Source organism: Mchenga conophoros, linkage group LG22 (genome assembly GCF_057382185.1).
Source record: "Mchenga conophoros isolate Kocher_MC1m ecotype Shallow Benthic linkage group LG22, M_conophoros_male_GT1.1, whole genome shotgun sequence".
In the NCBI taxonomy this organism is placed as follows: domain Eukaryota; kingdom Metazoa; phylum Chordata; class Actinopteri; order Cichliformes; family Cichlidae; genus Mchenga; species Mchenga conophoros.
In genome coordinates, this window is record NC_140546.1 from 17847807 (window position 1) to 17873602 (window position 25796).

At 38.6% G+C, this 25796-nt stretch overlaps 2 protein-coding genes across 7 annotated transcripts in view; one reads left to right on the forward strand and one right to left on the reverse strand.

Annotated features, from left to right (window-relative positions):
- The first annotated feature begins 7099 nt into the window (after positions 1 to 7099).
- On the forward strand, positions 7100 to 11301 carry LOC146549247 (relaxin-3 receptor 1-like). Its single transcript, XM_085262351.1, has 2 exons — positions 7100 to 7162; positions 9227 to 11301. The coding sequence occupies exon 2, from the start codon at positions 9354 to 9356 to the stop codon at positions 10557 to 10559; it is 1206 nt and encodes a 401-aa protein (XP_085118477.1). The 5' UTR covers positions 7100 to 7162; positions 9227 to 9353; the 3' UTR covers positions 10560 to 11301.
- A 4412-nt stretch (positions 11302 to 15713) lies between these two features.
- Positions 15714 to 25796, reverse strand: part of LOC146549248 (ras/Rap GTPase-activating protein SynGAP-like) — a 57646-nt gene continuing 47563 nt past the window's right edge. For 5 of the 6 annotated variants that reach the window (XM_085263545.1, XM_085263546.1, XM_085263543.1 and 2 more), the window contains 2 exons: positions 23704 to 23776; positions 15714 to 20834 (listed from right to left, as the gene is read on the reverse strand). In XM_085263545.1, coding sequence (XP_085119671.1) covers positions 20808 to 20834; positions 23704 to 23776 — 100 coding nt within the window. In that variant the 3' untranslated portion in view covers positions 15714 to 20807. The remainder of the gene's footprint in view (positions 20835 to 23703; positions 23777 to 25796) is intronic. The other variant, XM_085263544.1, reaches the window with a different exon arrangement.

Sequence of the window (25796 nt, forward strand, 5' to 3'; positions counted from 1 at the left end):
ACAGGAGGGTGTGTCCCGTCGTCATGAGGTGGTGGCTCTTAATAACTGCAGCGGCCCTGACCATGGCCGGGCTCCTCATCTTTGCTTCCGTGAGGGACAACAAGTCACGCAATATGAAGAAAAGGCAGACACTGTATGACAAAGGAAAGTACACCAAGTTTCCCCATGGCTATGCCACTAATTTCTGGTGGCAGTTTATGAACACTACAGCTTACTTGAATAATAAAACTGACTGGTATGCAAATACATATACACTTTCTGCCCACCGAGGAACGAGAGGAAGTGTATGGACTGTTCACTCAACAAAACCTGTGCCAGTAACGCGACACTGATGAGCCTCAACTGTCGCTCCAACTACAGCTACCGAATGATACTACAAACAAAGACTCATTACCAGACAGGATGTGCACGGACGGCACCAAGCAGTAAAGGAACCAGAGTTTCGCATCTGAGGAGGAGTGAAATTCTTACAGAGCTTGATCCCCGGCATTGGAGTTGCCGAGGTGCGGGATCACGTGGAAATCAACCGATATGCTCTGCTACGACACATCAACTTAACTAAGGCCCTGGGAACGGCCTTAGCAGGAGAACAGAAGGCCATCAGAACGATGGTGTTGAAGAACACACTGACACTAGACCTGCTAACAGCATCACAAGGAGGAGTTTGCAAGCTGATCGGGGAAACATGTTGCACTTTTATCCCTGATGGATACGAAACTGGAGGAGACATTTATGAAGCTTTGCAGAATTTGACCGCTCTGCAAAAATATGTCACTGACCACACACCTGGAGCAGCTACAGCACAAGGCTGGCTGGACTGGCTGTTCAGCAGTTCATGGCTGGCTGCTGTAGCAAAGCCATTTTTCCTTCTAGGTCTCATCATGATAGCACTGCTCATATTAGTGTTGTGTGTGTTGCCATGCCTAAGAGTAATGATTTCAAAGATGATAACAACTACAATGACTGCTTATGTTGCCGTGCCTGAAGAAGACCAGCATCCCGTTGCAATTCTGTTAGAGGAGAACTTGTAATAACTGCTAATGAATGACGTGGTGATTAAAAATGACTTGTCAAGTGATCACGCACTGATTAAAACATTAGTAGGTTATGCAGGTTTTCATCCTTTTATTTTTTGAAGTTCTCATCCTTTTATTTTTTGAAGTTTTCATTTTACATATTAGGTTTTCTTCATTTTTAAATACAAAGTTTTCATTTTAGTTTTCATCCTTTTATTTTTTGTAGTTTTAGTTTTATTATTTTTTCTTGTTTATTCCACTTGTTATTTCATTTACTATGATTTTCATTTACTATGTTTTTCTTTTTATTATTTTCTTTTGTTTTATTCTTTAGACCAAATGACTTCCATTTCTGCTATGCTGACATTTTGAAAATTAAAAAATTGCTTAAGATACTTAATAAATAACCTTCACAGACAATTGTTGTATACATTTAAAATAAGTTAAAACAGGAGGGAATGTTACAGGAAAAATGATTCTATGTTTCTTTACCTTCTTTTAAATGTACAAAGATGCCTTTTGTCTGCCCTCTGCCTATGGTTAGATTAGTTTAGAATTATCTTTTTAGACTTTCCCAGCAAACACATCTTGTTTCTGGGACATATTGTTTTAGATTGTTTTATCTTCCCTAGCCCTCTGCTGACGAGACTAGCACCATATATGGAGTTGTTTTATTTTATCTGTTTATTATTTGTTATCCTGTTCTCACTGTCTCTGTGCTCTGTGCCTATAAAAATTACCAAGCCACTGTGCATGGTGTGAGTTGTTCTTAGCAGCTCACCCGTGTACACGTTTGATAAAGAAAGTAACTTTGTCTCATTGTGTCTTTATTTCTCCTGGGTTTTTTACAGAGTTTTCCCCCAACAATATGAAAAAATACTATTAAGATCACTAACAAAAAGTCCTCTCTCAGTTTACTTTCAACCAAAAGGAAAATAACCAAACCACGTGAACATCTAATAAAAGATATAAATACACATCCAGTCATCCACCCATTCACACACACATTCACACACAACAGGAGTTCTAAGGTTAATGGGCATTCGGTCAGTTAGCTAGTTAGTATCCATTTAAAACAGGACAGTGGTAAAAACAGTAGGCTACGGACAATTTTAAGTTTTAGGTTTTAAATAGCCTGCATACATTTCAATGGGAGCAACAGGACGGTCAAATGTCGCTGATTTTACTACAGTGTAGGACTTGTTGTAGGGTAGCAAACATCGCCTGAAAACAAGTTTTTTTACACCCAGGTTACCTGGGTGTAATGTTTTTCAGCTAAAAAGAAACATGTTCTGACTCCTACCTAACTATATAAAGAGTAACTGAAGGTTAAATGCAGCTAATATGTCCTGTTTTAAGCCAGGCACTAACACCTCCGCTCCGCAGCGTCTCAACCACCATCGCTCTGGCAGCAACGGTGCTAGAGCCAGAGTAGGGGAGAGGCGAGCTGGAACAAACCATTTTGGGAGGGGGGTTCTATACTTTTGTTGTTAAAATGTTATGTCTCAACCAAGTACTGTATGCTTTTTATATTTTTAGCAGTGTGTCACACAAACAACAAATATTGTCAAAAAAAGTAAGAAATCTTTGGGGTGCTTTGATTCATTTTGGGGATGCTGAAGCACCCCCAAAAATGGGCTAAAATCGCCCCTGATTTAAAGTATATTAGAAGCATATAAATTAAAAACTTCCTCAAATAAATGGTATAGATTTTAAATGCTAATATTTGCATATACAGTCGTTCTATTACATTTTATTTACATAGCACCAATTTAGAACACGAGCCACCTTAATGTACTTTATATTGTAAGGTAAAGACCCTACAACACCAGAAAGAAACCCCAACAATTACACGAACCCCTATGAGCAAGCACTTGGCAACTGTGGGAAGGAAAAACTCACTTTTAACAGGAACCAGGCTCAGAGAGGAGGAGCCATCTGTGAACAACTGGAGATTTTAGCAGCTAGCAGTCTTTTTGAGTTTGATTAAATACAGCAATGGTGTATAGACTCACAGAGTGAAAAGACGTGAGAGAAACATCAATCGGAAATCATCAATCTGTTTCTAATGATAGAGTTCATGCAAATGTCCGTGGGGAAGCAGAGAGAAGCACAACATAAAAGTAATTTGAACCTCTACTTTAGTGAAGGACTTGAGTAAACATACCACGTTACTTTCCTACTACTTATCCAGGTGTTTTGATCACTGTAAAATTAAGAGTACTAATTAATAGAGGCAGACAGTTGATGCAGGTGCTACTTCGGGGGCAAAAACTTTATTATTGCATGTTTTTCTTCTTTATTCTGCTAGAAGAATGTGACAAATCCATAAGCTGAACAGTAATGTGTTTATTTAGACATACTGTTTAGTGAAAGTCTGCTAAATTTTTACCATGCCTTGACTGTACAGCACAGCAGCTTGTTTAGAACATGTGGGCCAAATGTCAGAGATTTTCACAAATGAGTTACCTTTTGAAATCCTTTAAATAGATGACGTAAGAAACAAACTCTCTGTCATGCCAGTTCCAGCAGTATTGGGATCTATGGCAGTGAAGCATATTTTCAGAGGCCATATTCTGCAGCATATCTGTCATACTGAAAGTGAGGACATATTTCAGTAACTCCTTGATGTTTTCATCCCAACCTTATTTCATTTGGCCACTTGGGGGTGCAAAAAGACTGCTTTTATTTCCAGTCATCAAGTTGCTTAAAGTACTACTACTGCTACTTATTTCATATTGTGTAAATCTACTATGCAGTATATGTACATCTATATATGTTAACATAGGCATTGATTATTAATGGATGGCTCATATGAGTGACTGACAGACATGAAAAATGAAAACTTAAGCTATGGGAAGGTGTAAAATATTCAGTTTGTTTTTTATGCTATAATGTGTCTTTCCACGACTTTGTTCACACTATCAGAGGCATTTCTCATAGTCTAGGATCCCCAGTGATAGGCTAGACTATCTGAGTTATAGTCACCACAACATACAACTGCAAACATTACTATAAAGGTGAATCGATTTCTCTTTTTCAAACAGTTTTAACAGAAACATAACTTTACAAGCAGTAGCGGTGTTTGATACGGGCGACACGGGCGGTTGCCCGGGGCGGCATCGTGGTGGGGGGCGGAATCACGTGCATCGGCAAAAAATAAAAATAAAAAAATTGCTCGGACCCATGCTGCCCCGATGTCCTGCCAGCGCATATTGGGACTGGTATAGGCACCAATCGGTTTTCTGCCGCCCATTTGCTGGGAGTAAGGGCGCCCTCCGTTTGCGAGGTGCGCCTGCTGCTTGCGGCACAGGGAGGAGAGGGCGGAGCGGCGGTGGATTCTCAGACCGGCTGGAGCAGCATCTTATAACCAACCAAAATAAAACTAAATAAAAACAAACTAACAAACACGAAAACACCAGACATTGTGATACAGACTTATAATTTGCACCGATGTTTTTTCGAAATTCTATACACGAAAAGTGAGCGCGAGAGCCCTCGGTGCGCCTGCTTGCTGCTGAAGTCAAAGTAAACTTTATTGTCATCTCCGCTACATACAGTCCAGTATATAGAGACAAGACGACGAGGCTCCAGTTACAGCAGTGCAAGTAAACAAACAATATATATAAGAAGTTTGATGATTTAAAGTCTCACACACAACCCGTGGAAAGGGGAGTGTTCGCCCAGGACGCCAAATAGGACCACCACTGTTTACAAGCAGTTATTTTGGGGCTGTTTTGTAGGTTTTAGCCACATGCACTGGTCCCAGTAGAACAGCAACAATTTAGTGAATACCGTGTGCATTTCATTTTAATTATGTAAGAATCTCCAAGCTGCCCATTGCTTTCATTTTCAAACGTATTGATTTAGTATCACTGAATTATAACTGAATGTTAATAAACTGCACTTACCTTACATGGTGCTTTTTATTCCTTTTTTTTTATCCTACTATCTGATCACTAAAACAACTTTTTATGGTCACTACAATACCTCAAGTTTCGTTTTTAATTTGATTTTTTTTTCTTGGTATACTTTGCATTTATTGCCATCAATAGGATTACTATATCTCATTAAATACTAAAGAAATAGAAAAACAACCTCAAGTAAAAGTAATAATCTGCAAAATCTGCAGGCTATTGAAGCCTCAAAGTAAATGTGGTCAGGCTGCATGTTGCTGGCTCAGGCATTTGACACTAGGGGACTCACTCAATCACGCTCTCATTTACATTTAGACTCAAGTTATCTGCTGTTTTCTCATTTTTACACAGGGTGGCGACAAAGCCATGTCTCATTCTGCCCACAGACCTTTGTGCTCCCTGAGGCAACTCAGCTGGCACGCTCAGAGATGGACACACCATTGTGGTGTAGGTGGGATCCATACACTTAAATAGTCCTAGATTTATGGCACCACTGTGGCAACTGTGGGAATTAATAAGTAAATCCCATTGAACTACATTTAAGTGTATTTATCACATCTGGGTATCTGTTTTGTTTGTTTGACACTGGGAAGAGTGATTTATTACCATGTTTAGTTACTGCTTTGGAGGCCCGCCTGAAACACTCAGTTAGATAAATATTTTCAGATTTGGAAATACTCACATTCTTCCGATGATACAAGATCTGCAGGAAATTATCCGGAAATTTCAGGGGATTGCTTAAGCTTAGCTTGGTGCAATGTCTGCAAACAGGATGAAACTTTTAGCCTGGCTCTGGTAAATGTTAACAAAGACCATCTCAAGCTCAAATGATAGCACAGCATATAATCTTTCACAAAACCATAACCCAATGTTTTCAACATTTGTGTTTAATGCAGTTTAATAAGAACACAGAACATAATAACTGCACAGCTTTGGAGATTATTATAGACAAGCCCTGGACAATAACTAATCTGCTATTTCAGTTTTTTCAAAATATTGTTTGCAAAGTTCTCACACAGCTCAGAATCCTCTTCTTTTGTCGCACTATTAAGATAAAGACCGGTCACTGAGGAAAGTACACAGGCTGGAACTAGCATGCAGTTCCTGAAAACCTGTTTCTGGCAGTAAAAACAGGAACACTGAGAGCTGCTTGTTTTGTTCAGCCAGTTTATGGCGATGCCTCAGCTTAGACAGAGCAGCATAAATCAATTTCCCCACTCTTCCGCTTTTTCCCACCTAATCTCATTTCGTAGGTCACTGCTGATGTCCCTTCCACTATCAACAATTTGTAACAAAGAGTCATCTCGGCTGCTCAATCTAATCTCCAAGCAATGACTCGGATATAAATAGAAGAAAAAACAAGAATACAAATTAATGCTGTTGTACTTTTGTGTTCATAATCTTGTGCTCATAATCAATATGTCAAACACATTGTTACCTGTAGCCGCCTGGCAAAGATCCTTAGAGGAAGATTAATCATTCAAAGTTATAGGATTCTGTGGAAGAAATTTACAGGAAAACTGTAGCCTTTTGGAGCTAAATCAAGAACTACCGTATGGTCTATATACTGTTGCTTTAGAAAAGAATAGCAAGTAAGAAATGTCTAAATGCTAAAATGTAGTAAAGCAAGAACTGAATAATTGAAATGTTATTACTTTTTTTCTCAAGAAATCTAAATGTGGATTTTATGTTTTATAAAATCTGTTATTCAGAAGTTTTTGTAGTAAATTAATAAATCAATTTACAAATTAAAAGACAGTGTAAGAAAAAAATAATTCAAGTTTATAAGCATGTCTCAGTTCTTGCTTCTTTACTTTACAATCAATGTCTTTTGAAACCAGTCAAAGAACAATTACTCAATAAGTAAGTACTATAAATACTAAAGTGTAAGTGTATCTACTATGATACACTTGCATATATATGCAAGTTGGTGAAGACTCAGTGGTTTATCCTATCATCTTAAAGAATATTCCTTGCTCCACCTAGAATCAGGGTCATTTATGTCCATTTAGGTATATGTGGAGCTTCTGCAGTGTGACTTCGCGTGGAAGGGACGTTTCTTAGTGTTTCGAACTTTTTAGCTGATTCTGAATATGCAAACTGAAAGACAGAATGGGGTGGAGCTGCATGCACTCAGAGTGGGTTGCATGGACATTCTTGCTGTTGTCTGACACGATGCAACAGAGGCTACAAAAACCTGCTGAAGACCTGCCACCTTTTGATAGTCGGGTAAGATAAAATTATGTAAATTTTATTTCTATTTATGAAGTCGTGGGTAAAAAACTTTATAACAAGCTGAACTGGATTATTACCGTAATCAAAGACACAGTCTTTGTGTTTTATTATACCCTTTTCAGTTGCAAGGTGGGATATAAATGTAAGCTTGTCACTGTGCCAGTGTTTCTAACTTTTCTTTAAAAGTAAAGTCCTCACAAGAACAGGGAAACGCGTTACATCTGTCTGCTTCTCTCCTGCTTACTCACATCAGCCAGCTGATTACAAATCCCCGTTCACACACGTTAAAGGACGGCTGTGCTGTGGCTTCGGCTATGTTCACATGTAAAACCAACGCTCATGGAGAAAGACCGAAGCTACAGTCACACTGTTAAACGTTAGTTATCGGTAAGGTAACTAACTTTTCCTCGTTTTCGACTTGACAACCTTCCAGTGTTGTGCCAAAAAGTATTTCCCGGCATTTCCCCCCCAAAACTTAATGAATTTAAACGCTTGATTGAACGAAAATCTTTCAAACAAATCTCTTATGAATGATGTCGTGTCATTTTGAGCAAGAAGGACCATTCCTATCAAAAAGTGAAAGCTTTTTCTGGGCAAAGTGGCTGTTAGATATTATTTATGTATCCATCAAAAGTCTCACTGACATTAAAAGTTTATTTTTAAAGACAGATTTAGCCAAGAGGGCGACAGAAACTGTAGCAACTAAAACTCACAGTTCAATGATCATATTTTAATCGACAAAAAGCAAATCCAAGTTGATTATAATGTAAGTAAAATAATTTTTTGTATATATATATATATATAGCGAACACTTTCATTAATTCTTCACACTATTTACCAATATGATTATCTACCCTGATATAACATATTAGATCGAATGAAACACATAGAAAGATTGGAAATCAGGTGTTGGCAGACAAAAAATGGAAAGAGGAGAATGAAGAGATGTCGTGTAGCAATACACACATTACAAAAAAAGGATAATGTTTTAAAAAGCATAGAAACACGTTGTGTTCGCCCCGCAGCTTGTAAATGGGACCGTTTAAAAGATGGCAGATGTTTTTGTTTTTAAAGTCCCCTGTGGTGAAAAATGTTCTGGTTATCAAGAAAACTTAAAAAAAAACAAAAAAAACTTACGTTTTTAAAATGTTTAGATGCAAATGTGAAAATATTTATTTTACCCCGTATAACACTGATAGCGATGCTCTGTAATGTTTGCCAACACAGATCACATGCTACAGCCTGTAGATTCGTGTGAAATCAAGCTACACAGAACATACGTTTCTGAACTTGGAAAAAACCCCTGTGCATGCGAGACAGTTTACCTCTGCAGGTTGATGCCATGATTTTTCAAGTGAAAATGTTTTTAGATGATAATGTACTCGTATATATGTCTATGTAATTAAAGTACTCGAACAATTAATTCCTCTAAAGCTATAAGAAATTCACTCTAAAACTAAACAACAACAAAAAATTAAATCCAGGAGTGTATTTTAATGTAAAAAAACATTTCGATTCTTATGTTTTCCTTTTCGCTCACAAATAACAGGTCTCCAGGAGATCTGTTGATCTGTTACATAATGAAATGAAAAAAAAAATTACTGCGCTTGAAAAAAATAAGAACTTATTTTTGTTTAAAAAGAAATCCTTGTTCATCCGAGGGGCTTTTCCGGCTTTGACCGTCTCAGGGTCCCAGTATATTCACATATTGAGGTCATCTCATGCTGCAGCTTAAAACTTGTAAAATTCAAAAGGAATATTTCTTCATCAAGCAACACTTGCAACACATCTGTTATCTCCAAGATAACTGCTAAGTGATTTACTAATAAATCGAGCACTTATCGGGAATATAAGCAATGTGAATCTATTTGGCTGTTGTCAAAAAGAACTTTTATTTCATACAAGAATAACTGCGCCATTACAAACTAATTCTGGGGCTTTTCTGAACTCTGTGGCTAACACTTTAGTGTAATTTGTTTATCTGACAGAGCTAATCTACTTATTTGCTCATAAACTCCAGCGCCTATTATGCAGTAATAACTTCCTCTTTCCTTGCAGGGACCGATGATTGTCATCTAATAAACAGACTGCCAAGACTTACATTTTTAATTTATTGTAGTTAAAAAGAGGACAAGCGGACACATCTCGCCATCTTCAGGACAAACTTCACCTTCACTTTGACAAAATGTCAAACATTGACTTGCACAGACTTGAGCTCTACAAAAGCATCATGAGCAGTTGCGGTTCAGGCACATTCTGTAACAACTCTGAGCTGATTTTTCAAAATATGAGTATTTACAACTGGCTGGAGTTTCCTAATCCTCCCCACTGGCTAAGGATTGTCATCTCTGTGGTCTACTTTATTGTGGCTACAGCTGGAATACTGGGGAACTTGTTAGTAATGTTCCTCCTCTACTCTACTCACACCATCACCACAGGCAATATCAATTTCTTTGTTTTTAACTTAGCTGTGGCTCAGCTAATGTTTTCGCTGGCGTTACCATTTTGGGCTGTTGATACTGCGCTGGACTATAGCTGGCCCTTTGGCTTGGGCACATGTAAGGCCGTGTCCTTATTCACTGGGCTGAATGTGTTTGCTAGTTGCTTTTTCCTCACAGCTATGAGTTTGACTCGTTACTGCTATGTGGCAACTGCTCTCAAACCAGGCGCTTCCTTCTGCAGCAGATCCTGGACTTTCCCGCTGGCCACAGCTTTTATTTGGGCCGGAGCGCTCATTTTGGCCGTACCCCGAGCTGTGTTTGCAGAACTGAAAAATGTGGGCCTTGGCAACGACACAATATGCCTGCTCCGTTTCCCTGTTACAACATGGCTCGAAGTAAACCACCTCCTGCGAGTTGTGCTGGGATTTCTGCTGCCCTACACCATTATCATCCTCTCCTACCTGCTTCTGATGCGCTTCCTCTGTCGGCATAAACTGAAAGGCGGCAACTCTCGGCGAAAGACTGATATTTCAAAGTCGGTGGCAGTGGTGGTGTTCTCCTTCTGGGCCTGCTGGTTCCCATACAACATCCTCACGGTTTGGAGAGCCCTGATTCATTTTGACGTGGTTGATATCAGCCCCTCGTTCTACTCGGCTCAAGCGTACTTTTTCCCTCTGGCCAACTGTCTGGCTTTCACCAGCAGCTGCTTCAACCCCATCATCTACTGCCTGGTTAGAAAAGAGTACCGTGCGGCTCTCCTTAATGTGCTTTTCAAATTAAGTTTAGCCATTACGTCCAAGGTGCCCTATGGTATAAATTCTGAGGCGGGGTCAGGGCAAGCAGGCCAGCTGGGTATTCCAGTCAACAGCATTTTCAGCCACACGTCCCAAACTGACACGAGGAGATACGTCCCTCTGTCAACACTGCCAACTGTAACCTCCACGCTGTGAGGTCACAGAAACACTTACACCTTTATGAAACACGATGGAACAAGGATGGATGCTTTCCGAGGTTTCAGTGTGCAATACGAAGGTTTCCCATCTAAGATTGTGCAAGATACATATTTGAGATATGCTGTGATACTAAAGCTGCACCGAAGCTTTTGTGTCTGCATGAAGCTTTGTGCTTTAGTCTGTAACACTTTGTAAAAATGTATTCACTAATTCAGTATAAATCTAATTAAAAGAGGTCCTGGTAGAGTGCACGCCCCATGTGTGGGGGCTGGGTCCTTCCCGGCTTCCGCCACCAGACCATTTGCAGCCTGTAACCTGTGTACTGTCTCCCCACTTTCCTGTCATGTAACTATCACTATGTAATTAAGGCAAAAAGGGAGGAGATCCTTCCACTGCCTACATTGCTTTGCCAGGTTGATTGCTTAATCTACTAAAATGAAAACTGCTCAGCTGTATATGCAACTACACTCTCATATAGGGTTGAGACGTGATTCCACGCTTAAAATGTCAAGCAACTCTTGCCCTTTTTTAGCATGTAAAACCGCCACCTGCAACAGCTTTCAGCAATCACACGGTAATTGCTCTAAGAATGGCTCTTTCTAGTGTCTTGTCCAATTTCTTTTCACTTGCATCTTCCAGTTGCTTGTACTATTTCTTAAAACACTATACAATAGTTTAAATCTCATGTGTAGATGTATTTGGAACAGTTAGTCAAAATTGTGATTGTGTTGGTTTTACACTGTGCGAGTCATTTGTTTGAATACAAATAAAAAATAAAATCCATCTTAATCTTAAACTCGTGAGTTTGTATTGTGTGTTTGCTCTTCACTCAAGTGGTCCAAATGATGAGGTGGGGAAACAAAATATTGAGCACATCACCAGTTTTCTAGGTTTTCTAATATATTTCTAAATATGAGATTTACATCAAATTCACACCAGATGTCAGTAACAACCCATCCATTCCACACATGCAAAGAAATCACACATGGCAGATCTTGTAAGGTGATGGGAGCAGGCTTGTTTTTCCAGCACATCCTATACTCAAAAACTGACACACTACTGACTGTAGTGTGGGGGAATTTGTAGGCCAATCATCTTGGCCATTTTTGCACATTCTGTGCTTTGTTTCTGGGTGAAATGTGTATATCCCAGGAGAAATTTGCTCTTTTGTTTTTCAGTTCACCTGTCAAATATGGCTGATTTCTGTGTCTCACTTCCTCACTCTCTCGAAAGAAGGATAAAAATGAATATATGTGATTAGTGGTCATAAAGCAGTCTGACACTGGAGTACGCCACTAGATGGCACTATTGTTTTATCTTTAAAACCAGATGAGGCCCAAACTCACAGCATACTAACATTCACATTTCAGAGGAGGCTGTTATCCAGTGAAAATATAAATTTAGTATTTTTTAAAAAATACTTTTTTCAAAGATAGGAAAATATGCTAATTTACTGTCTTGTCTCTTTAACATGTAACAGGTTAGCTTAATAAAAGTAGCGGCCTGTTTTACTAATGAAGAAAAGTGTTGATTAAACAAGTAAGGAATAATGCAGTAATAGTGTTACGGTCACTCTGTGGAAGACAGCAGTTGAACAATGCAGCATGACAACAATGTTTGCAACCATGTGCAGTGTACTTGCTTTCAAAGATGGGGACTAGGTGCATGACCAGTTGCAGACAGTTGGCTCTTTAAAGCAACTTTGGTGTTCAACATGTTGATAAAGGGGGTAGTAAGACCGATTCATGTCTGATATCACTTTGCAATTAAATGGGCCAAATGGGGTCAAGTTGGCATCTACGTGCAATCTGTTTGTGATAATGCGGTGATTAAGTGAGATAAATCTGCAAAAATCAGAAATCTGTTGCCATCTGTCGATGTCTACATAGCGAAATCTACCTTTAACAGAAATTCACATTAACTGCTGCCACTCAGAGCCAGACCTTCAAGCTCAAAGGGGGAGCTTGGATTGAAAGTGACTGGACTTGTTTAAGTTAAAGAAGTCTTCGCAAGCTCCTTAGAGTACTATGACCTGGATGACAGAGAACCTGCACAGACATGTCCTCCACAAATAGTGACTTAGTTGTTACAGGATGGCAAGTTAAGAGCAAAATGGCATAGGCACTGGGAAACCTTGCTGTTATATAGGAGTATAACCAGAAAACCACCAGTCTGCAACTAGCTGAGTTGAGCACCCTGTTTAGATGCCTTGGGGCAACTGTTGTTGGGATTTGGTGCTATATAAATAAAACTGAACTGAATTGAAGTTATTGGAAAACCTTTGTCAATCTGTCTGACAGTGATTTTGGTCAGTCTGAGTTGGACCATGGCCTCACTTCACGATTCCTTGGAAACAAGTTGCCTGACACCAGGTGAAATGTGCAATCGCTAGACAACCAACACTTTATTTTTTCTCTCAGTTGCGAGGAAGTTACCATCCTTTTTTTGTTTTTACTTTAATGTGACTGAGGCATTAGAGGTGTGGATTTTATTTCTTTCAGACTGAGCCTGGCTAGCTGCATTTCTCCTCCTCCTAATTGTCCACTTTCTCCTGATTTACGTTTAACACACAGACACGAGAGTGATTTTAATGTAAGGACAAGAAAGCAGGAGAATACTGAAATATCGAGCTATTCCCTTAAGATGCTACATTGAGTCCATTACCTTCTGCATTTAGCTATAATCCTCAAGAATGGCCTCAGAAATCCTCATGGTTTTAATTGTATTTTATAAAGCAACTTACCCCGATAAGTAGCTTATGCACGAATTATTTCTGTCAGTTTTTAACGATGCATAGAGAAGTCATCATAAAAAAAGGAGATCTCTCTGTGTTTTCACATTTAAATGAGCTTTATTGACATTGAAAAACATGACTCAATTCACCATGAAGGTGTGGGCTTCTGCAGACATATAAGTGTGGCAATAATTAGCATAAATATATTACAAGCCAACGGGACTTGTGAAGGAGTTGCTGAGAGGAAACCGAAAGAGCAGCAGAAGCTGTGAAACTGATTCACCTTCATTTTCTTGCAGGGTACCAGACATTTGGTTATCTGCAGTCCTTTGGCATCATGCAGATCTCTGATGGAGAGCAGCTGACATCCCATTACCCACTCAGCCATTGAAATGACAAGGGAAAATGCTAAGCCAGGTTGTTACTTGAGGGGATGGATTATGATTAGCCTAGTTGTGACACAAGGAATCTGCGAGTTTGCAGAGGACAAGTTCTGTTGTAGTGCATTTTGACTGAAAATAGTTTGGTCTTTATTCCTTTGTAATGACAAAGAAGCTGGCGAAGCTTCTGGCAGTATATCTGAAAGTTTAAAGCATTAAGAGGTATACATTTGGGAGGTATTATAGCAGCTTGAGTAGCATCAGTAAATATAGATCGACTTTGAGGCCAAGCTTGTCAACATTGGAAGATTTTATGACTTTGCTGAATGCGAAACTAAAATGTTGTTATTGTGGTATTGCACCAAATAAAACACTGAACTCTCATTGTAATTATCTTATACTGTGTCATACCACAGCTGCAGGCAGTTGGCTTAGCACAAAGACTGAAAATAAAAAGCAGCAGCTGGGTCTGCCTAGTACCTCCTTCAGCTGAAAAGCTAATTGATATGTTATATTTGTTTAATTCATACAAAAATTCATTTGTACAATACTATTTTTCATTTTTTTAGAACTTCATTGATTGCCTGGCACCACCAGTCTTTGTGTTGTATAAGAGAACCCAGTTTTCCCAATAACGGAATAAGTGCGCTTCCTAATTTGTAACACTTTTTCTTTAAGAGAAGCATTTGTTTATTCATTTAGCTCCTTACTTGACTATTTTAGGGCATCAAAACAAGATGAAACCATCTGGAATTTTATCGCCCTCTAAAGATGCCACAAAAAACATGTTTAGCACACACATTCAGCAGCATCCAAAATTATCAGGGGTTTGATATCGTTTTTCTTATGTTTATATTAATTCTCCATGTAACTCTGTGTTTGGACTCTCCTGGTGAAATATTTGGCTCTTTTTAGAAGCAACACGGCTGCTGAGAGTGAACCAAAACAGTAAAGCTGTTCAATAGAGAGTAGAGCTATTGGTTGATATTCTCTGTGGGTTTGTCCTTCTGGATGACCTCTTTCACATTTCACTTAGACATTTCGACTGTTTTTACTATGAAATATTGATTGGTACAGCTGTCAAGTTCATTTACTGAATCTTAATTTTGCTTATTTAAGACAAGAAATGGATTCAGACAGAGGACTGGCACCTCCTCCACAATGAGTGGGAGACTAAGAATGATCTGGGGCTGTGCGTGTGGATTTTTAATCAACTGCTTTACTGAAAAGCTCAGAAAATGTACCCCAGGCTGTCCCCATAAAAGTCTCACAGTGACTTTTCTGTCTTTTCAAATGTGCTTTTATGGTTCTTAGATATTGAATCTTACAATTCTCCAAACTGAGCGCACAGTTAATTTCAGTATACATATCAGATGTGAATTCGGGGTTTTTTATGTAGCACCAAACAACAACAACAGTTGCTTCAATAAATTTTCTAAAGTAAAAACTGCAGTTTTGGAGAGAAAACCCCAAAAATCAGACAATCTCCTAGGAGAAACACTTGGTGACGGTGGGAAAGAAAAACTCATCAACAGAAAGAAACTTCTGGTAGAACCAGTTTCAGGGAAAAGAGAAGAGAAAAAAAAAAGCACGGGGAGACTGAATAAAACATCCACAGAGAAGATACCGCTTAATGACATGCAGCAGTGGTATATAAACCACCATGTTTATGAAGTTTTTAGGGTCAAATACCGTAACCTCGTTTTTGTCTAAATTTAGAAGTAGGAAATTAGTGGCCATCCAGGCCTTTACATTTTCAAGACACCATAATTTAATTAACCAATTTGCATTATCTGCCTTAACAGATAAATAAAATTGGGTATCATCTGGCTAGCAAAGAAAATATATGCAACATTTCAGATAATACTGCCTAAGGAATGTATGCATAATGTAAAAAGGAGTGGTCCCAGCATAGAACCATGTGGAACTCCATGGGCAACTTTCATGTGTTAAGAAGATTCCCCATTAAGATGGTTGGGATCAAACGTGTTACAGTTCAGTTTAAAAGTAACTTACTCAAGTACTTTAAATAACAGATTCTTGATTAGGGATTTAATAATTTATTTAAATCACTCAGAAAAATCACCTGAAAAATGAATACATTCCCTTTGTTCAAACAAAACAAATCATATCAATCAAGTATACTTACACTAATAATAATAATAATTACAAGCGCAATCATACCTACAATAACTACCATTATAAATAAAACTACCAACATTAAACATCCACCACACAACATCAGGGGACTGGAGGGTATGGCTTATCAATGGGGCATGGCTTATTTCAAAAGAAATGTCAAGTAAATTAAGGTATTACATCCACTAGGCCTAATTCAAGTCAGAAATCCCACTGACTCTATATTTGTGACACATTAGGTCAATTGTGCAGAATAATAGCTGCCAAGAAAAATATTTTGCTTCATTCTAAAATGCTATACATCCATTTTAGAAACATAAATATGTTGATGTTAAGTACCCTTATTTAAAATATACAACATATATAATCTCATTTATTGTCATTTATTATCTTGTGTAGCTGCAGCAAAGCGGCAGTTATTCTCCCTTGGGTCAACAAAGGTTCATACGACGTCTAAAATATGTCATGATTATGTAAAGATAAAGCACTTCTTCAGTAGCATCTTATATAATATTCCTCATCAAGTCTTGTTACAGTGGGGCATTTGTCACATTTTTTTTATTTGGACCAAGAAAATAAACTCCTCTTCCTCTTATGTAACAAACGCTAAAAGGGAAGGTGTAAATTAAACTATTTGTAAGAATGAGATGAGAGCAGAGAGCCAGCCCAGATAAAAGCAGAGCGGTTGCTTTAGCGTTAGCACAAACCCCTCATTTAATGCGCTCTTTGAACTTTGTGTTGCTTCGGCGTTGAAATTTGTAGTTCGCTATTCTGTGCGTCAAATCTCTGTGTTCCTCATAACACCTGAGAGTCAAATACCTGGAACACGCTCAATCTCATCCCACGATTCAAAAAACATTAGTATGACTGCAATGCTAATGGCACTTAAATACAATAGCAAACAGGACAGACTTTAGAAACGGTCCTGCGATGGCAACGGTTTCATACAGGAAATCCAAAAATAGAATTAAGCAATTAAACAAGCAAAATTATAACTAGTTTGTTAGCAGTAGCTTTAAAATAAAAGGAGGATTTTTAGCTTAATGGAATAAAGTACCCTCTCAGGTAACGTTACGAAACAGAAAAACAACCTTAAATTTCAAAGGGAGATGAGGGGAGGATTTCAGAGGTAGCACACTGTACCACTGCAGCTAATACAGAGAAAGTTTTCAATAATACATGGGTATACCATTTTTATATATATATATATATATATATATATATATATTCTTTAAAAACATTTTTCGCAGATTATGGATTGCAGCTTCTTGTAAAGTGAAAACAGAAGTGCAGTATAACATTTCAAAATACTGTATTGCAATGCAGGCCAGATAAATAAACGTATATTTCCAAAAGAAGACTGCTTAAAACTGCAATCCAGCATTTGTTGAAAGCACCACTGCTAGTTTGGTTACACAAAGTAGGCGAGCTATTAAGACGAATCTCTTGTCGTATTTCATCTGGAGCAAAAATGAACTTAATCAGCTGTCGTCCCACGAACGCAGCCGCAGCGCTGCAGTTTCTGGATTGCAGCATTAAGAGTTAGAATAATATAAGAATCAAATTCTTTTTTTAAACCACAACTTCAACATGCCTGAAGGCCTACCCTTGATTCGAATACATTTTACATATAAGAATAGATATACATGAAGCTATTTTATACAGTTCTGGTAACATAAACATTTAACTTTGTATCATTGATATTTATCTTGAAATAAAATGTCTTTTTAAAGGCAAAGAGGTTAGGATAAATGATATCAACCATGAAATTTGCAATGTAAATGTTTCTAACATACAGAGTTAACCAACACACTGCTTATTAATTCATCACCTGACTACAAAAAGAAAAAGACATTTAATATACAAAGTTTACAGCTTTTTTGTATTGGCATTGTTATTTTGGGCCCTGTGGCACAGACTGTAAGGCAGTCAAATCCTATGCACATATACTACATATCCCTGCTTGTAAACGTCTTATTGTTCAGTTGGTTTCACTGTGTCCTCTCTCGTTTCTCGGATTTCTGACCATTTCTCACTATACTCCCATGTTGTATAATGCAAAAGGCTGAATGCCACACTCTTCTGGAAAAAAGCAGAAGAGTCAGCAGGTTGGATTAAAAAAGATGCCTTCCAATTAGAAAGCCGTGTCAAAGTAGTTTTCTTTTTTTTGTAAATTTTGTTTTTTGTACATCAGTATATCTGACAGCAAACCGACTTGCTCGTCCTTGCATTTAAAAAGCACATGCAGAACTGTTGCACACCTATGCTTCAGAGACATTAAACACAACAGATGAGTAACTCACTACTTGTTATATAAGATTTGCGTCCGGGTGCACGTCTCGTTTTAAGACCATGTTTGTTAAATTTTCTTTATTTATATTTCACTTTTCAAACCAGGGTTACAAAGTGTCAAGCAGCAAAATCAACATAAAAAAACCACATTAAAAAAAAGATACACATAAAAAAAAAATACCAGGCATGATAGGCTGGTTTAGCCCAAGTTAGAACCACTATGCTCAATGAAATATTCCTAAAGCCTAAGGTGATGCTTTCAAATGGACATTTTGCATCGCTAAGAGCAAAAAGAAAAACCCAAAATAAATCCAGTTTACTTTGTAAGAGAAGCATCAGCCTAACACTGTTTGATAATCTCATCATGAAAACGGTTGCTGGTTAATTTTGTTAGTTCACTGAATTGCTCATTATTGCAGTTCTACTTGAAAAGAGCACACAGGCAATTAAGGTAAGCAATTAAGTTCCTATGAGGTCAGGAAAACTGTGACGAGCTGTGTTAGTGTTATCTTTTCAAGACATTTCTGAAAACATATCATAAACAACAAGAAATTAAGTAGTAACATGACTTAGGATCTGCTGGAAGTTAGCACAACAAACGTCCCAGACCTTTAGGCTGTTTCCGTCTTTATTAAACGTGGGGAGAGGTTAACCTTTGGACCATTAAGTTATAGATCACTTTCTTTAAAATGTTAAACTAAGGCATCGGCCTTGGCCAGGGGAGTTAGGTAGTTATTAGGAAGGAAAAACTGTCATGTCCCCAGTCCCAGTTTGTAGCACAAACCCTGGGAGTCTTCAAAGACCTGTGTTTCAAAGCAGGATTTAGCCTCATCCAGGTAACTTGAGGCTTTGCCCTGGATTTCATTATTACAAAAGGCGCTAGACTTTTAACCCGTGTACATCACCTTGGCAACTTCTGCTGCTGACCTGCAGTCCAGAGCAGGTTATCTTTGAGATCAGAGATCAACAAATACAAAATCAGTAAAGTATCAACCAATTCACTATTCCTGGAAGATCCCTCAGAGCACCTATTTGTACTTGTGGACTTTATACCAAATTATATTTTAATATTTGTTGCTCTTAGACCCTTGAACACCAGCTGCAGGAATAAAAGCTAAAACCATCCTGTAAGCAACAATATTGATTTAATGGCGTATCTATCAGATTTCCCTGTGACTCAGTGACAGAGCACTGATACTGCTTCAGATAGGTTCAACTTTCTAAATACAGCAGGTCTTTCCAGCCTCACTAAAAAAAGCACTTAAAGCGTACACACATTCATGCACTGCTTTTAACACTACTCTACAGCGCCTTTCTACTGTTTTGTCTGCAGCTCTGTTGCTTTACATCTGTATTGTGTTTAGCTCTTCATATTTTTCTAATATTATAGTTTTGCTTACTTTTGTAAAATCAGTCGCTCTGCTGCTAGTGGTCTCATGGCTGCTAATGCCACCCCTTTAACGTAAACGTAGCTAGACGGATAAACTCTGGGTGAACTTATTAAGTTGATAACCACCTTGATGTGACCGCTGAGCCTGACTGCAAATGTTAGGGTAAGTGAAGCCAGATATCCTGGGTATGCTTAACTTGCTCCGTAGCACAGGACTTGGTTCAAGCACAGATGGCATCACTGACAGGATCACTTTCTCTGATCAGCCACACCAAGAAGGCTAACTAGTTCTCTCACACTGTATAAAACTGGTGAAGTGCATCTTTAAACCAAATGTTTACATTCTCCCATAATTTTTCTTTAATGCTGCGTTGAAACACTTTGTAGCACTGTTTTGAAATGTTAGATTTACTGTAGTTTATCACAATTATCACTATTAATAATACTATAAAGTTAATTTAAGCTTATTTTTGTAAAGTATTCGCCGTTATTGCAAAGATTTTAGTAGCTTTACGAAATAATTTTTCTGTACACTGAAAGTCAAGGCTTTACACTGCGTGCCAGGACAAAGTAAACCAACGAGAAGATTCAGATTGTACTTAAACACTTAAGGTGACTGTAGGACTTGTTTGGCATCTTTTTAGATGGAATGCATGGACTAAAAAGGATGCAAAAAATCATGATAACCACCTTTTCTTTTTCTTTTTTTAGTGAAAATACTTTTGCAATGACAATATTTTACTATATGATTTCACCAGAGCCAAATAGTAAAATATGTCTTTGCTTGGGCCCTGCATCAGAGGATAACAGCTGGCAAATGATTCGACGCCTGTCGCTCGTCACAGGCGTCACCATGAAGGGATATTGTGCTTATAAAAAGCCTATTTTACATTTTGTCTGCAGCCACCTTAGCGAGAAGAAACCGTGCTGCGTGTAGGAGGGAACACCGTGAGCACATCTTTATCCCCCAGAGTTTTGCACACCTCTTCTTACTTTTTTCCCGATTAAATAAAGAAACTCAGTAGGTATAGTATTGCCATTGTTGTGGCACTGGCTCATAAGAAGATTCACTTCCCACATTGGTCCTCGTGCTAAGCTGATTGTCAAGTTCTGGTACAGGCTAAGTTTGAATATGTGCAATATTTTTTTTTTTGTCATTATTTATTTAAGAATGTGAGTTGACGCCTCCAGTAGTCCTGCTGGATCCACTGCAGAGCTTTGTCTTGATGGGGGTTGTTAGAGAAGGGTCTGAGTCAGTCTTCTTACACTGAAGTGACCATCATGAACTCTGGTCACTTTGGAACTGGCAGTCAGGATCCATATCCCTGGCTGATAGACTAAAGGGAGAGAAAAAGGGTCAAATTACTACTTTTCTTCATTTAAATCTTCATGAGGGTGGGAAATAGGATTTCCAGCTGAGAGTTAGATGACAAAACTGATACCACACATGTTTGTATAGCATATAAAAAGCTGGTTAGCTTTGTTTAGCACAAAGACTGGTAACAGCTACTGTGGTTCTGTCAAAATCTGTTAGCTGGTAGGCAGTAGGTGCTTTCACAGTGCAGAGACTTTTTCAGAGTCACTGTCAGTCTTTATAACTCAATGTACTCGATTATTATTAGGTCGTTAACACAAAGTAAGTACTTATATTTAATGCACAAGAGTTGCCAAAGCAAAATATAAAATGTTGGTTAGCAATTACCCCTAACTTGCTACTGGCCATCTGCTATAACAAGAGGTTATGTTATGGTATCAGCTGCTCTCAGGTCAATACAGCACTTCAGACCTCCTATTAGTGATGAGAATGCAAATACAGGGAAAAAGACTTCCAGGCTATTTAGTTCACAGGTTGCACTCCACAGTTGGCAGTCACAGTCAGGTGCAGTACTGTGCAAACACATCTTGAGCCACCATTCATTTCTTTATATTTTGCTAGAAAAATTGAGAAAAGGTGCAAACTTATTAAACTTATTAAATGGACATAAACCAAAAACAGAATGTACAGTTCTAATGATCTTTAAAGTCAACACTTGGTAATGACCACCTTCATTTTTCAGCACAGCCTGAACTCTTGTAGTCAGCTATCTTGTAGTTTCTTAAGTAGTCTTCAGGAATTGTTCTCCAGCCTGCGTGAAGGACATTCAAAGATCTTTTTGGGATGTTGGCTGACTTTTGTTCTGTTCATCTTCAAGATGATCTCACATTGCTTCAGTGATGTTGAGGTTCAAGCTCTGTGGAGGCCAATCAGTGACTGAGGGTGTTTTATTGTTGTTCTATCCAGGTATGAATTTACTGCATTGGCAGTGCTGAAAAATAAAGCCGCTGCCAATCAGATGACTTCCAGATGATATTGCACGGTAGATCAAAATTAATATTTTTCTGCACTAATGATTCCATCAAATTTGAAAAGATCCCCAACACAACTAGCTGTAGACACAGACTGTTGTACCTCTCTTCTGACCGCCTCTGTAAACATTGATGATCACTTTCAATCCAGTTCTTGTGTAATTTGTCATACCTCAGTCTTTTCTACCCATTTCCCTTCCTTAAGAATGGCCTCTTGGGTGGCCATCCTTCCATAGACATCATTTCTAATAAGGCTTCAAATGCCTGATGAATCAGCTGAAGGGCCAGATGCATCTCTCAGGTCTTGTCAGGTCTTTGCTGGATTTTTCCTGTTTCTACAAGACATGACTTACTGTTCATCTGCTGTAGGTAGGTTTTTTTTTTAGGCCTGACACTTGTTTTTTCCCCCTCCACACTACACATCATGCCAAGATTTCAGCTAATAGCTCTTTTGCAATCACCTTGTTGGTATAAAAATACTGTTTTATGCCCATCAAACTGTGTTTTCATTGCCATTTTTTGTAGATTTAACTGAAGAAATTGGCACAAATTGTGTATGTCAAAAAAAACCTCATAAAGAACTGAGGGGTGACTCAAGATTTTGCACAAGACTGTAGCCACCAGAGAGGTTTGGACTGAAAGCAACTATTGCAAAACAACCAGCAGAGGTTCCAGACCAACACATAACCTACTATTCACTTTTAATCTAGAGTAAACCAAAACAATGCAGGCTCAGTTTCATAGATTTTTTTTTAGTTTGATATTAGCTTTAATCCAAATCTGCTGTTAATACATCAATAATGAGGCTTCTGAGGTGCATGAAAGACACCTTGGAAAAGGCCAGAGTAGCTTTTTCCCCCCCAGTTTCCAGTCTTGGTGTTAAGCTAAGCTAACGTTTGCTAGCAGCAGTTTCAAATCTTCTATAAAGATTTTTTTTCCATCTAATTCCTTTGAAGAAGGCAGACAAACATGTCTTAAACCATTTGTTTAAATTTCAGTTTCGGTCATGAGGAGGCTCATCGTAATTAGCACAACTCCCCCGATCTGAAGGAATAACATTTCTCAACACATTTATTCTTCTTCAGCGAGTATTTACCCCATGACAGCACTTTGAGCTAAAAGACTAATCCTACTTAGCGCTTAGCCCAAATGAAACTGTTTTACTAGGGTCTAAATTTGGTTGCAAGGTTTGATTGTTTTTCCTCATCACTCACTCACATTTGTTTGAGAAGTCTGGTGTAAAAACATTTACAATCTCACAGCAGGCCCATTGAAGATTTCTATGTGTGGTCTGTATTTTCGAGAGGCTATTTTTACTGTTTGCTCCTGACACCGAGAGCTTCAAAAGAAGGTGACAGTATATTTTTAAGTACAGCACATTTCGGCACTAACTCAGCAGCCGCGCGCAGCCTCTTCACCTGCGTCACCATTCAGCCCACATGGTGCATTCATGAAACCAAGCCCTGAAGGATTACTGTGATGCTGCTGGTGAGTCACAGTCAAGGTTTTCTAATGATGAATGCGTGTTTTTGTGGTAAATAACATTCGGTTTCTGTGTTGAAGACGTGCTATTCCTTCACATAGACACACTCAGTACATAAACCCCAGGTGTTGATTTTGAGAATCAGCGCCATTCCCCCTTCAGGCGTGTGCAGTAAATGGTAAGATGTGATTTCAGATGTGACATATGTACTTTTGAAAGATGGGGATAAGCGGCGTGTATGACAGCTGCAAACTTTTCCCCTGCACTGGCTTTGCGGCAAATGCTCTGGATGTGATGCAAGAATGAAGCAAAAGTGTTTTAGGACATGACTGGATTAGCGAATAGGGATGATAAAAGAGGTAGACACAGGCACAAACCTGGTCTGTGAGGATTCGAGGCTTAATATCAGGAATGGCACCCCCTCTCAGCTCATCTTCCACAGCCATGAGTCTGACAACAGGGAAATAGAAACAAACATACCGGTTGACAAAAATAGAATAATGAAGCCGGTGTTCTTCATTTTTACTGTAGGATTATGCGGCCATATGATGATATTAAGGTCTTGACATGTTTGTGGGCACATTCAGCCATCCTCAGAGCTGCCTGAAGCTGAATCAGAGCCTCCGGAGGCTCTGATTCAGCTACTGAGGAAGTTCACATTCAACTGCGGAGATAGAGAATTTGTGAAATGAGTGTGTTTAAGACGGTTAAGTGTACACCCATCTTTTCATATGGTTTCAACCCAATGAGATGACATGTTAGCTTTGTGCATTTTGTAAAAATGTAGCTTTCAGAAAGGAATTTATTGTGGTACACCAGCATCTCATTAGTTATAAACTCAACTTCATTCCAAGTAGTATTTGCCCCAAAGCTATCATCTTTGTTATTCTGGCCTGGTTTCCTCCTCCTTTTAATACTTACTACAGTAAAATCAATGAGTGTTAAATAACTTGACACATAACCACACCAGAAGTGTTTACATTGATATTCTAGTTTAATGGGTGTGAAGTTTCTGGCATTAGTTATATTTAAATGTACCACATTTGGGAATTATGCCTAATTTGCTTTGTGTTTGAAGGTTTGAGATTATCTCGACTCTACTCAGCAAGTAAACGGTACCCTGTGGAAACAAAAGTCTGATGCCATTTAACCAATGTGGAGAAAGGAGAAAAACAAAAATAAAACAAGAACAATAATGATGCTGTGTATGCGAGTCACATCTCAAATGGTGGAAAACTGCAAAAACAAAATTAAAGAAAATACTGGCAGCTCTCAGTGCTTCTCCTCAGCCCCCTGGTAGATGCAATTATGATATCAATTTCAAAATCCTACCTTTTTCTTCATCAAACTCACAAGATTATTAGAAAACTTGACCTCTGTCCTTAAATTTGAGAACACTGAGAATCAAACTCAGAATAATAATGAGTTTTAGTAGATGCACCTATGGTTTCAGTTTTAAACTCTAATGTCACCTCGTTCTGTAGTTATGGCATTCACCAATACCCCATCAGTCTTTTACTGCTGATATATAGCAGCCGGATAGATGTAGTCATACTAAGTGTTAGCAACATCAGGAAGAAGGAACATGAGAAGCCTGAGAAATACCAAGGGCTGAGAGAGGAGCTTGAGAAGATGTGGAGGGTGAAAGTAACAGTGGTCCTAGTAGTAATCGGAGCACTCGGTGTAGTGACTCCCAAACTGGGCGAGTGGCTCCAGCAGATCCCAGGAACAACATCCGAGATCTCTGTCCAGAAGAGCGCAGTCCTAGGAACAGCTAAGATACTGCGCAGGCCTCTGGTAGAGGATAAAAGCTTGAAAGATACTAGGCCACCCACAGGACAAGTGTGTAATTTTTACATATATATTTTTTTCTTTTTTAAGTACTACACTACACTACACTCTTCATACCCTTTCTTGGACTTATTAAACAGAGCCAGCTGCTGATTGGTGAATAAACCTCCGATTACAGGTTATGCACAGCCAATATGAACGGTCTCCCTCGCTGTTAGTTTTTTTAATTTTCCTGCAGTTTTTGTGACGAATGACACATTAGGTGGGAACGGACCATTAAAGTCTAACCACTCGCACAGATGGGATGTTTTAGTCTAATGCACTAGTGGCACATCTATAATAAATCTGTTTCCTTCGTTCTTTAATGCATTTTGTTTCATGCAGTGCTCCCAAAATTTCAGCCTTGCATACTTGTGAATATACAGCATGTATGTATAAGAGTGGCGTGTACATAGGTGGACTACATCTTATGCAGAAGGTGCAATGTGAAACAGATACAACTCTGCAAGGTGGTGTCAGGGGAGCATCGGATGGCAGTGTGTAGGTTGACACACAATCGAGAAGAGGAAGTGAGTAAAGACAAAGATTAAGTGATGGAAGTTGAAGAAGGAAGAATCCTGCACAGTGTTGGATGAAGAGTACAAAGGTGGTTGACATATTTGATGTGGAGATATCTAGG

What these genes read in the sequence shown, in the direction of transcription:
- LOC146549247 (XM_085262351.1), top strand. Translation starts at nt 9,354, where the DNA reads ATGTCAAACATTGACTTGCACAGACTTGAGCTCTACAAAAGCATCATG.